General features: G+C 36.9%; 1 protein-coding gene across 1 annotated transcript in view; it reads left to right on the top strand.

The window, feature by feature from the left end:
* The first annotated feature begins 2,576 nt into the window (after positions 1–2,576).
* LOC115414888 (collagen alpha-1(XII) chain-like) overlaps positions 2,577–14,347 on the top strand; it is a 131,951-nt gene continuing 120,180 nt past the window's right edge. Inside the window, 3 exon segments of the mRNA XM_030128249.1 lie at positions 2,577–2,738; positions 8,668–8,784; positions 12,871–13,014. Coding sequence (XP_029984109.1) covers positions 2,651–2,738; positions 8,668–8,784; positions 12,871–13,014 — 349 coding nt within the window. The 5' untranslated portion in view covers positions 2,577–2,650.

The raw sequence follows: 14,347 nt of genomic DNA, 5'->3' as shown, positions 1-14,347 counted from the left end.
TTTTATTCTATAAATAGTTGATGTAAAACTGTATTTTACACCAATTATTGACATGTATTGATGGGATTAATGGATCAGCAGGTCTTTGTAATGGTCTGAGTACGGAAACGGAACCCAACTGCAAGACCCAGAGATGGACGTAGAAGTTCAGTGTTTATTCAGCACAATATCAACTGACAGTTCACTGATAGTGTCATTAAGCAGATCCTTGAAGACACTGTGTTCTGGACTCTTCACAGGATCCAGGGACGGGACCGGAGACTGGACCGCACAGCCCGGGTCAGTAACAGGCGTCGGTAACCCGACTAGGGGAGAGCAGAGGACAGTCAGTAATCGAACCAGGTCGTACACGGAGAGGCAAACGGAAAGGCAGCAGGACATAAGGAACAGGCAGGCTCACGTAGCAGAAAAACAGGCCAAAGGTCGAACACACGTGGAATCGTTGGAGGCAGAGGCACAGACAAGGGTCGGGCAAAAGGCAGGAGTCACAGAAGGCAAACCGGGTCAAAACCAGGCAGACAGGATCCAAAAACACTGGTGTCGCACAAGGAGAATACGAACTGGAACAGGACAGAGGAAACACAGGACTTAAATACACAAGAGGGAGGGAGGAAACCAGACACAGGTGGACCAGAGCAGGGCGGGGCCAGGTAATCACAGGTGGGACTAATTAGAAACAGGAAGTAAAGACACAGACCAGACACATGAGGAGGACTGAACAAAACAAACCAGGACATGACAGACAGAACCAGACTAACTTCTGGAGCAGATGTGACGGGCTTAGATGGTTTTGGACTCACACACTTCTCTGGAATGAATGAGGGTTTTATAATAACCATAAGACATTTAATCTTCATGACTCTGCACATAAACTCATATAAAAGGAGAAGTTTGAACAGATTGCAGCAAATCGTATAATAATCTTCTATAAAATGTTTCTATAACATGAATTCCACAGCAGGTATTACCAAAGAAAACCAACCTTTAACTGGATTTTAATGCTTTTTCTGTTTTATTTAAATATTTTTGCAGGAATAATCACCTTTTCCCCCCAAATATTTGCATATTATGTGAGAAATGACTGATAACTGCAGTTTTTCTCTGTATTTCACAGATTAAAGGGGTGAAAACCAACCTTTAACTGGATTTTGATGCTTTTTGTGTTTTATTTAGATATTTTTTGCAGGAATAATCATCTTTTTTTCCCCAAATATTCTCTGTATTCCACAGATTAAAGGGTCCTGGGATCCAGCTTTGACGGACCCCAGACAGAACCTCCTTGGATCCGGACTGATCCAGACTGATGTGGGTCTTTACTCATATTTTCCTGTTGATTCACGACATGAAAAAGGGGGTAAAAGCCTGTGACGGGTTCCCTCCGATCACCCCCCCCCCCCCCCCCCCCCCCTCCGCTGTGTCTCCTCGCGGCCGAGACGCACAGAAGCTCCATCAGCGGAAAGGAATGCGCAAAACTATGTAAAAGTTTCCGAGTGTGTGTGCGTGCGTCGGTGCGCGTGCACGCAGAGGTTACGCATCAGTTTTTTGGCTGGATGTCGTAAGAGCTGGCGGCGGGGGCAGGCAGAGCTGGGAGCAGCCCCCCTGTTAAGTAGCAGATTGACTGGAGACTCTTCCCACTTGGAAAAAGGCTCCGCGGCGCGTCTGGAACCGAAGCCCGCTCCGTGCCTCCAACCCCGGACACCTCAGTGTGCCTCTGTCCTCAGCTGGGGCTCCACAATAAAAGGCTTCAACCTGTGGCTTTGGTTTTTTTTTTTTCTTTTTTAATTTGTTTTTTTTTTTTTTTAAATTTTCATTTTGTGAATCAAACCCAAGATTTCCGACAGTCTCCTCTGTAGGTCAGTCCTGCATGATGTTTCTGTTTTCTTTTCTTTTTTTTTTGGCGCTTTTTGGTGAATAATTTCCTGGAGATTTTTTTTATGACACGTAGATACGGATAATATATTCCATTGTAAATTTGTGCTAATTTAACAGTTTATCATCTTCAATATTTTCTCTTGTGATGAAATTCTGATCGGGATCTTTCCAGAAACGCATGGAGTATTTCTTGGCATTGTGGTGCGTAATTGCGCACGGCGTCAAGATGTCATCTTTGGCTTTTCTCCTCTATGGAACACATTTTTTCACTTTAAACGAGTATAATTCATCAGTGCACATGTTAAAAACAGGATAAGAGTCTTTTCAGTGTAGATGCATGAATGGTGAAGCTCTGATAGAGAAGGTGAAGGACAGAGGAGGACGATTAGTTTGTGCGCTTTTACGCGAAAAAAGCCTTTTTTGGGGGTTGTATGATCTGATTCTGCGCGGGAAACGGCTCAGTAGTTGAAACTAAAGGCTTTTTTTTATTGATGCACATAAATCTGGTCATGTCATATTTCTGTGGCGTCTTGTGGAGCAGTTTGGACGCGCGTCAGAGTGCGTAAAAGACGGAGTTGGTTGACTGTTCCAACCGGGAACGCAGCGTTTTTTCTGGAAATGATGCTTAAGGGATTTTATTCAGCTTAAAATTAGATTTTTTTTGTTTTTTTGTTTTGTTTTTTTTTTCATTTGAAGTTCTTTGTGTGAAGCTGAAGGTCTAACCTCCTGCTCCCGTCCGTCGCAGATTCATTCATGTTGTGCTGAAGAGGAGCTGAAGATGAAGAGCAGACAGTCTGTGGCGGCGGCTGCGCTCCTGGCGCTGCTGCTGCTGCTGTCCTCCACCTCCGCCCAGGCCCAGGACCAAGGTAAAGCCGCACCTCCTCCTCCTCCTCCTCCTCCTCCTCTTCTCACTCTGATCCAACACATCTGACTTCACCCTCTTCACCTCTGCCTGCACATATGTAGCTGCATATTTTTTTTAGCCTGAATAAAGTAAAAACACAGACAAAGCAAATGTGTGTTTGTGAAGTGATTTGTTCCCTTGTTATTTCACACTGTTTAACTGTTTATTGGTGTGTTTTTTTTTTTCCCTTCCAACAAGGATTTCTTCAATTTCTGTAAGTTTTGATTTAAAATATCTTGGATAATAGTTACATTTTTAGCTTTTTATGACTTGAAAGTCATTTTTTTGCCTCAAAATTTGAACTTTCCAGGCAAAAAACTCAATTTTCCCCCCAAAAATACTATAACTATGTTTTTATGTTGATTAATTGTTCCTTAAATGACAAAAATATACTTCTTTAACTTATAGAAGACAGTAAACTGTTGAATAAAGTCTGTATTTGATCCTGTTGAAGAAGCTGTGGGACTGAAAATATTTTCAATAACACTAACTTTTTATGACTTGAAAGTAATTTTTTGCCTCAAAATTTGAACTTTCCAGGCAAAAAAAACTTAATTGTTCCCCAAATAACTACTATAATTATGTTTTTATGGCAATTAATTGTTCTTTAAATGCCAAAAATGTACTTCTTTAACTTATAAAAGACAGTAAACCACTAATTTGTCTGTATTTGATGCTGTTGAAGAGGCTGTGGGACTGAAAATATTTTGGATAATAGTTACATTTTTTCCATAACAGTAACTTTTTATGACTTGAAAGTAATTTTTTGTCTCAAAATTTTAATTTTCAAGGCAAAATTTTAACTTTCCAGGCAAAAAAATTTAATTACCCCCCCCCCCCCAAACTACTATAATTATGTTTTTATGGCGATTAATTGTTCTTTAAATCCCAAAAATATACTTATTTTAACTTATAAAAGACAGTAAACCACTAAATTGTCTGTATTTGATCCTGTTGAAGAAGATGTGGAACTGAAAATATTTTGGATTATAGTTACATTTTTTTCATAAGAGTAACTTTTTATGACTTGAAAGTAATTTTTTGCCTCAAAATTTGAACTTTCCAGGCAAAAAACCTTAAGTATTCCCCCAAAAACTACTATAATTATGTTTTTATGGTGATTAATTGTTCCTTAAATGCCAAAAATGTACTTCTTTAACTTCTAGAAGACAGTAAACTGTTAACTAGTCTGTATTTGATGCTGTTGAAGAGGCTCTGGGACTGTTTGTAGTTTGATCTTTTCCACAGCAGGAGGCGCCCTCCGTCACAGTCGACCACTTTTCCAAATCAGATCCAAAAGTGACTCTATAGTCTACATTTCTCCAGTTTCACACCAAAAAAAAAAAAAAAAAAAAAGATGATGAAGAGAGAAAAAAAAGGAAAAAGTCCAGACGGCACGTGGCCAAGTTTCCTCCCTACGTCTTTTCTCCCTGATGGAACGGAAAGACAAAATATGAGTTTCACATTATTTTCCAGAGGTTTTTTTTAATGGTTAGAGACGAGAAAAATCTGCTCCTCTGTGCCTCTGGATTTTCTCTCAGAATCAAAAAAAAAAAAAAAACATAAAGAAAAAAAAAAAAGTACAAACTCAGCCTGAGGAGGAGGGTATCTGACCTCCTGTGACCCCCCCCCCCCCCCCCCCCCCCCCCCCCCATCAGGCCGCCGCCTCCCAGAGGTCACGGCGGCACAAACGGGGTCGTATTCGCCGCTGTTTGGAATCGTCAGACATGTCGAGGCTGGAGTTAAAGCCTGAAACGACACCTTGAACGTAAAAAAAGTCCAAATGCAGGAAGGATTCTGCTCTGAAAGGCTGGACCTGGTGGAAATGAGAAGCAGTTCAGAGCAGAAACAACACAAACAGAAGTTTAGGAGCGTTTACAGGTTTGTCTGCGTTCAGGAGGTTTGGGGTAGTTTTTTTTTTCTGTTTTTTGACCCATTTGGAAACAGAAGCAGCAGCCGTGACCCCTGAATTGACTCCCCAGGTTGGTGTTTCCTCAGTTTTTGCCCTCCTGTAACCCCCCCACCCCACCCCCCCGGTCAAGCCTTGACCAGGTCATCTGGGCCTGAGTCTCGGCTTTACGACAATATTTTACGGTGATACTCTTCACTGACTGGTTGGAGGTCCAGACTGGAGCTAGGACCACTGGGGCATGATGGGTATTTGGAGTTTTAGAGTCTTTATTAGATCATTTATTCTGCGCTTTAGGTCAGTTTATCTGCAACGATAACGCGTATCAGTGGTGGATCAAGTACTTTTACTGCAGTATTTGTACTTTATTTAATCTCAGAGGCTCATATGGAAGTTTTTAGTCCACTACAGTTTCTTGTGCAAATTATCTTCTGCAAATCCCTGTTAAGATTCGATTCGATTCGATTCGATTCGACAGAACTTTATCGATATGTTAGAAAATGGAGGTTCCAATAACAGCACAAACACTGAATGTACATGTAAGAAATATCATAATAAAGATCATTCCAATCCGACTTTATTTATATAGCACTTTAAAACCAACCACAGTGGACCAAAGGGCTGTACAGGAGAATAAAAACACTGTGGATAAAATTAAAGCATTAAGAAACTATAAAATCTAATAAACAAAACAAGTTACAATAGAACAACATAAGCAAAATTGCAAGAGTTTATTAAAAGCAATAACTTTAACAACATATAACAGTCAATTGCACAATAGAAAGTATTAGTAAAGCAAAGTAGTAATAATAAATAATAAATAAGTAATTATGTTGTATTATAATTTGCACTATATGTACATATATGCATATGTGTATGTATGTGTGTATTGTAACTTTTATCCTATGATTATTAACTATATGTATACACATATCTGAAGTGATAATAGTCGTAACAATAATATATGTAATATGAGTATGGAAGTAATAATAATAATAATAATAATAATAATAATAATAATAATAATAATAATAATAATTATTATTATTATTATTATGGATAGGATTTTGCTGTTCAAGGCATCCAAAGTGCTTTACGTTATTGATCCATTATTCATTCATTCTCACATTCACACTCTGAATAATAATAATTATAATAATATTATTATCAATAATAATAATAATAATAATAATAATAATAATAATAATAATAATAATAATGAAAAATAAAAACAAACAATAAATTGTTGGCTTCGTTGTTGAATCCAAAGCTGTTTTGTAATTTAATAGAATAAAATGCGTCACTTCCCACTAAATAAAGCTGAACCTTAACCTTAAACATATGCATCAGTTAAATGAACCATCAGATCTAATAATAAAACACTGACAGGAAACATTAAATCAAATTTTCACACTTTTAAGTAACATTTTGATGCTTGTAGTTGAATATTTTCACAGTTCTTTTACTTAAATAAAGGATCTAAATACTTCCTCCACCACCGATGGTTCTCCAGAATTAAACGTTTGTCGAGTAGCTCAGATTTTTATCGTCATAAACTGTTTTTTTTTTCCTTTTTTTTTTTTTTTTTTTTTTTTTTTTTTTACATAAATGGCAGTCTTAGTAGTAACTCTAGTATTTCTTTTATGTAATACCGACTCACTAGAGCAACTCATTGATTCATGTGATGCTGAAAATAGTCGTCAACTAATGCATCACTGCGTCGTACTGGAAAATCCTACTTTTTTGTTTGTCATTGAATGCATCAGACTCCTACTTAAACCTACGTTATTTAATCTTTTACTTGTTCTAACCGGTTCATTTGTAGGTAGTTTATGATTTATCGCGAATTCTCGCTATGATTAATGACATAAATCAGAATAAAATCGTGACAGCTAGCTAGATGTTCAGTGAGGTGGCGTTTAATTGTAGTTTTTCACCCCAACCTGAAGAATATCATTCTAAAATATTCATTTTTACAAAACAATCTGTGGCTCCTCGTGTACATGGAAACTCTTCATGTTACTCCAAGTTGTTTTAATACAACTTTTCATGTACACGTGCATGATCCTCCGTGTCCATGGTGACGACTCCAGACTTTAACCTGTGTCCTTTTAGTTTTTGTTTGTTGTTTAACGTCACAAAATCCAGCTGGTTCTAAAATTATTGTCCATATTTTACAGCTTTAATCTGAAAAACATTGGAATAATGAAGTCACGGTCAATAGTTTAAGAACCGACTGAGCAGAAAAAAAGACGTCCAAGTGTCCTCGCCGACACTGTGGACGTCTTTTATGAGGTTTGCAATGGAGACGGAAGTGACCAGTCGAGTCTGTCCATTGTATAATCCACATGCAGAGTTGTGTTGTTGTGTCAGTTTAACATCCTGAACTGGACACCGGTCCTGGATAATCTGCTGCTGAACGGTTTGTTCACAGGGTGGGAAACAAATCTGCATCTACGTCCAAAGTCTGGTTCTTTACCAGTTTAGACACTGAGTCCGACATTGAGCTGATCTGAGAAAAACTGTAATTTAACTGGAGTTTGACAAAATGATTAGTATTTAATTATTTAAACTGATCATTTATATCAGTCTTATTTATATTGCATTATAATGTTTGCCTAAAAATCAGGGGCTTTTTTTTGACACTTAAGAATCAGAATCTGTCCTTAAATTGTCTCATAGACACCCATGGTTCTTGAACCCATAAAGACCCAAACATCCACTGTCGACCAAATAATAATAAAGATTTTAAATTTTCAGAAAGTATTTTTCTGTGCAAGGTGTAATACAACATTAAAAAAAAATCTATAAAATGGTTTTAAAAATTCAGTACAAAATAATAAAATCTTAAAAAAAATGTTTGAAAGATTCCAGTACGGAATAAACTAATGTATATGAAACGTTTGAGAGATTCTAGTACACAATAAAAAAAATTCAATTATTGAAAAAATTCAGTAAAAAAAAAAAAAATCTGTAAAATGATTTCAAAAATTTCGATACAAAATAAAACAAATATATACTGTGTATGTATGTGTGTGTGTGTGTGTATATATATATATATATATATATATATATATATATAATGAAAAAATGTGACTGTACAAATTTAATTTTCTTTTTTTCAACAATTCAAAATAGGAGAAAATAACTTAAATTAGCAATTAGTGAAGTAACTATAGGCCTTTGATGTTTATGTATCATATCATCACTGTTGTATCTGTTGTATCTTCAAAACTGTTATTTTTCAGGAAACTGGAAAACCATGTATATTCCAAATAAATGAATGGAGTAAAGAGATGTAGTCACAAGCTGTTTTCAGCATTTTTCATTGATTAAGTCTTTGTAAAACCATCAGAGCAATGTTAAAACTGACCATAAAATCATTTTATGCCCCAAAAAAAAAGACCAAATATGGACTTAGGAGGTTTCCACCTGACAGCAATGATATATGATACAAGGGTCATTAAAGGGTTAACATACACAGATGAGCATTGGCCCCTACATTTGGGGGGCCCATGGGTAAGTGCCCATCAGGCCCATGCATTAAAACGGCCCTGGCACTGGGTCTTTATGGGTTAAAGCGTCACCAGTTGCACAGATTTTGGGATGAAAACCATAAAAACCATCTTAACATGACCATAATTGAGCAAACGTGTCCGTTTCCCACCCTGTTTGTGTTCGGTCCAAACTTCCAGAAGGACGTGTTGTTGTGTTTGTTGTCTTTGTGGTGTTGCTTGAGTTGTGGACTGTGGCCGTCGACCACACCGGCTCAAACAGATGTCATTTTCCTTCTAAAATGGCCTTTTCTCCCCCACCAGTTCGTCTTGTGTTGTTGTTGTTGTTGTTTGGCCCAACAGTGAACTTGTGTGACTTCACCCTGGAAGTGTTGACTGTTGGGAAAAGCCTTTGAACCATCATCAGAATACACACGGGGGGATCCTGAAGAGCCCGGATTAACGGTGTGGATGTTTTCTCTCCGCAGTCGACCCTCCGTCAGATTTGAGGTTTAAGATTTTAAATGAGAACACGGTGCAGATGATGTGGACCAGACCACAGTCCAGGATACAGGGCTACAGAATACAAGTGAGCTCAGACACAGGTGGGTGCTCATTAAACCGGCGAGTTCTGTCCTGAACCGCAGTCGTAAACACATCACTACGCCGCTCGGCAAGACTCGACACTCCCCGCAATTATCAGAGCGTTTCTGCCGACACATGTTTGGCTCCTAATGATAAAAAAAAAAAAAAAAAAAACAGGTTAAGAAAGAGGGACGGTTTCAGGGCCGCAGGGGTGACAAACATACGGCCCGTGGGCCAAAACGGGCCCAGCAGAGGGTCCGGTCCGGTCCGGTCCGGTCCAGTCTGTGGGGTTAGTCTATGAAATACACAAATCAGAATCTCTTTATTGTCATTGTAAAGTACCAAATTCAGGTAGAACGCTCCAGTTTAGTGCAAGAAAATTACAAGTAGGGCTGTAAGAAAATACTGGTTCTGCAACATATTGCGATATTTCATTTCACAATACTGTATCGATATTAAGAAGTACTGTATCGATATTTTTAGGTATTTATTCAAATGCAGATTCTGTGGAGGTTCATTTTTGTTTTTTGTTTTCTTTATTGCTTATATCTTATTTATTATTATTTAACACTATTTTATTAAATAATGGTTATTTGAATCATCCTAAAAGCACTTTTTTCTGTCTGAGAGGCAGATGGTAGTTCCTTTGTTGGGATTGCACAAAAAATCCTGTTCTGATGTTAGTTGTGAACTAATAGAATCTGAACATTTGAACAGGATCTGAAACTGGAATGTCTGTAAAACAGAATCTCAGTTTGAACACAGGAACATTTTGTGATTTAACATTGAATCCTGTTCTGATCAAATAAAAATGTGCTTAGTATTTATGCACATTTGTGGTATAATTAAATTCTTCCAGGAAATAATCATTTAAAAAAATGAAACAAACAAAAAATTGCCTTTTTTAACAGTATCATGATATATTGTGATATGTCATATCGTGATCCTAGTGTTGTGATTTGTATCATATTCCCAGATTCTTGCCGATACACATCCCTAATTACAAGGCACAACAAATGACAGTAAGAAGGCACACTTATTTACATTAGAAACAATAAAAAAGAGAAGTACAACTAGGAGTGTTTGTAAAAAAAAAAAAAAAAAAAAAAAAAAAAAAATATATATATATATATATATATATATAATTTCGTAGTGCAAATGGTATGAGAGTAGTGCAAATGATGATGGGAATAGTGCAAATGACAAGATAAATTATGTTGGATAAATAGAGTGAAAGGACAAAATAACATAGAAGGATATAAACATTGAAATTGAAAAATGACACTGAACGGAGTCATTGGTGTCAAAATGATTAATGTTCAGGTTCCACATTCAGACCAATATGATCTAAAGTGGGTCAGACCAGCAAAATACTATCTTTGGCTATGTTCAGACTGCAGGTAAATGTGTCCCCAGTCTGGTTTTTTTGCCCATATGTGACCTGTATCTGGTCTGTTAAAGACAGTTTGAACAGCACTAATCTGATTTTTTTTTTTTTTTTTTAAATCCAACCCAGGCCACTTTCATATGTGGTCCTAAATTCGATACATATCCAATATTTTGCAATGCGACTTCAGTCTGAATGGCTGCACTGCAAACATCTAAATCTGACCAAATGTGTTTGTGTCATTTCTGTTCCAAATATCTGATCACACTTCAAATCAGACAGAATCACCTACAGAGGAACTGTACAGTCAGATATAAGAACTGATTTATTGACAGTAGATCTGGAAAATCAGATTTAGAGAAATCTCACCAAGATAATTTTCACTTGTTTCTTTGGCAATTTTTTTGCTTGAATTAAGCAAAAAAAAAAAATTGAAATTAAGCAAAAAAATCTGCCACTGCCAGTATTTGCAGAGCCACTGTGATCTGTAAATTGTAATGTACATAAACGATAAACTGAAGCAGAATATTGTTAAAATTGCACTTTTTCAGGTCCTTTGTGTTTTTTTAAGGATACTTTGTAGATGTGAACTTTTTCACAATGTAATTTTTCTTTTTTTTTTTTTTTTTTTTTTTTACTATTATTATTTTCCTGGTCCAGCCCATTTTAGATCATGTTGGTCTGAATGTGGAACCTGAACTAAAATGAGTTTGACACCTCTGGTTTAAGGGGTTCATATATTTATAATAATGGCAAAGAACAAAAAATTAAGCAAATATCAGATCTGTGTAAAGGTTGGATGGATAGATAATTAAACTGTAAAGAATGGATTTAGGATCAGAATAAAATGGGTTTATGATCGTTGTCATCTTTGAGCTTTTTTTTTTTTGTTTTTTTGCCCTTTTTTGATCCAGACGAAGACTTTATGCCTAGATTTATTTGTTTATTGGTTTAATTATAAGTGTTGTGTAAAAAGCCTCTGTGGTGACCCTCATTGGTTTGTGGTCTGGTGTTTTGGAGCCAAACATGACCATATTTGGACAAAACTATGGAGCTGGAAAAGCTAATGCTAACTCAGACTGATGCTGTTAAACAGTACCAAGTCTTTTCAGCTACTTGATAAATGTAAACACTGATGTCAGCTTCATATGTCACATAAACACACTAATTAGCACTAGCACACTGACTATATAACTAAAATAACTAAAACTATTATGCAGTCTGGTAACGCTTTGCAAACATTAGCATTTGTGCTAACATTTGTTGACATTAGCATGCTAACACAATGTTAAACACATTGAACACAAAGTATGTGAATAATGGGACAGCTTTTAGGTTTGATATTAAACCAGAGTTAACATTAAAAGTGTTAGTGTTCTCTTCATGTTGCGTCAAAAAGTCAGGAACATTCCCAAGAAAACATGGTAATAGATTTGTTGATACCTGTTCACCTTTTGTTTTACTGTTGTTTATACCTAATACCTTCCAGAACAGTAGAATTATTTTGTTTTCTTGGATACGTCTACATGTGTTCCATCCAAAGGGCACCTCAAATAAACCTTTTAATCCAGGCAGCATTCATATCAAAGTATTCTGTGAAATATTAGATTTTATTGTATTTGTTTTACTAAAAGGGATGTGTTTAAATTTTATTTTCTGGACCAAATAGAGCAGTATTTTTCAACCCTAGGGTCTGGACCTGACGTGGGGTCGCCTGAAAGTTCTAGTAATTGATAAAAATAAAAAATAAAATCTTACTTGTGGTGAGTTGACAGAGACAATCCCAGCCCATAAAAGACAAACCGTGGTTGTGAAACTGCAGCACTGTGGTTCTGTTTATCTGTCAAATGTTCATTGTGGTCAGTTTCAGATGCTGCAGCTCTTTCATAATTCATAGTTTCAGTTCTTGTTTGTTCAGTATTAATTGTCCTCCTTGTAAATCACAGCTGGACTGACTGGACAGATCCTGACCAAGGAAAATCCAGTTCTCCCTTTGTGCAGTAATCTACACCTGGATTTACTGCCTCTGTCCATAATAATAGACATTATAGACTAAATGTCCTCTAAAATTAACATTTATTTGCAACATTGTATAGAAAACTATTACATGATCAAAAACAAATTAATTTTAGCAACAAAAAAAAAAAAGTCTCCATTTTGAATGTCTGGGGTCAGCAGAAATGTGTGATGTTAAAATAAGGTCAGGAGTTAAAAAAGGTTGGAACCACTGAAATAGAGACTCTTCGAAATGTATTTGTGGCTTAAAAACCTGAAGCTACACATGTGAAATGACCTCCATGTGATCTGAACTTGTGTCATGTCTTCATCAGGGAGTCAAAGGTTTGTTTATTGTATATAATAAGAACATGACCATGTCTTGGGAGTCTTCTTGGATTTTGGCATCTACATGTGTCCCATAAAATAACGTCATGTTTGTGTCCAAAGAGCGTCTCATCAAACATCCATAAACCCATGTAGGACACACTGGTGTTTGATTTAAAGGGCACATCCCAGGGTTCAGATGGTGTGTTTTGGTTTATAGTTCAGAGGAAAGTTTTCATTAAATGAAATCCTTGTGTTGTGTGTTTGCACGGCTCTTCCAGTCCTCAGGTCTGCAGTCAAAATCAGGTTTTTCTGAAGTCCTGTTATGACTCTGGGAGAAATGAAGTCATGCCATAGTTTCCTAATGGCTTCCCTCTGACTTTGTGCATTTTTGTAGAAGAACCAACGAAAGAATTTACTCTGCCTCCGTCTGCGACTAAGACCTCCATCTCAGACCTCACTCCAGATGTGGATTATGCCGTAGCAATATCTGCGTATGTCGGATCAGAGGAGAGTCTGCCCATCTCCGGCCAGATCACACGTGAGTCACCACCGTATGAGTGTGTGTTTCTGTAAATTGTCATCAGACGGACAAACAGATGCTGGTGCAGTGTGTGTGTGTGTGTGTGTGTGTGTGTGTGTGTGTGTGTGTGTGTGTGTGTGCGTGCAGCTGGACAGCGGTTGCAGGAAGTCCTTCTGATAATGACTAACCCAACAGGCAGGGCTCATCAGAATACAAATAGGAGAATATCATCTGTCCATCCATTCAGCAGAGGTGAACTGAAGTTGATCTGGAGAAACATGGTGGAAAAACACCTCAATAACACAGTTTATCTTTTAATGTGTCATTCATAATGTGATAAAAACACATTTAACAGTTGGCTTTTTTTATTATCAGTCTGTATTGTGATTAGATCAGCCACTGTTGTTCAAAAGTTTTATGTAAATCAGAATAATGTGGACTAGAAAATCCCATGTTTCCAATCCTATTTACTTATACTGCGTTCCAGTCCACCCATAACTCGTGTTTTTCCAACCTTCTACTGGTGAAAATGCTCTGGAATGTCAGTCAAACCTGTGACTTCCCACCCGTGAACTCGTAATAATCAATGTTCTCTCAGTTCCAACTTCTGACGTCACGTAGCAATGGCGGCCTTCATGGTGTTTATGCAAATTGTTTATTAAAACAAGGTATTGTGCTGACATTATTTATCTGCAAATGTTCTGCATAATCAGCAGCTACTCTAGCGTTAGCTCGTTTTCAGTCCAATAAGTGCAAGAATAAATTAATACCAAATCTGCTGTAATTATTGAAGAAAACTGTTAAATTGTCGGGTGTTGGTATGACTGCACTGCCATGAACATTTTGTTGTGTATAATTCAATTACTGCATTATGTATTTGTTGTGGTTCGATGCTAAAATTAGGAAAATTGTATTGTTTGATTCTTGTATTAAGTTAGTGATAAAGGTTTAAAAACACTGAGGGGTAGGATGAAATAAGTTTATACTTCTTCCTACTCCTTTTCAACCATGCAAAATTCAGACTTGTATGTGCTTGACGAAAGATTCTGTTTATTTAAATGTTATTTTGTTTTTGTCTTAATTTGCTTCGTTATGTTTTCTTTTGTTTATTTGCATGTTCGAAATTAAAAAAATAAATACGAAGCCAAATATACAAATAACATAACATAAAAGGTAGAACAGCTTATCTTGCCTTATGTGCCGTTTTTCCTCCTCTGTTTCCCTCAAATAAGCAAAGAGCAAGCACCTTTGGTGATAGAAATGATTGTAAATGAGCATGATGTACGGTCCGCCATGCTGGTTTGTTTACATCTAACTCTCACAATTCCTTGTGCTCAGGCAGTTTGGCGTG

This window comes from Sphaeramia orbicularis, chromosome 24 (assembly GCF_902148855.1).
Source record: "Sphaeramia orbicularis chromosome 24, fSphaOr1.1, whole genome shotgun sequence".
NCBI lineage: Eukaryota > Metazoa > Chordata > Actinopteri > Kurtiformes > Apogonidae > Sphaeramia > Sphaeramia orbicularis.
The sequence above is the reverse complement of the archived record's forward strand: the minus strand, read 5'-3'. Positions and strand labels throughout refer to the sequence as shown.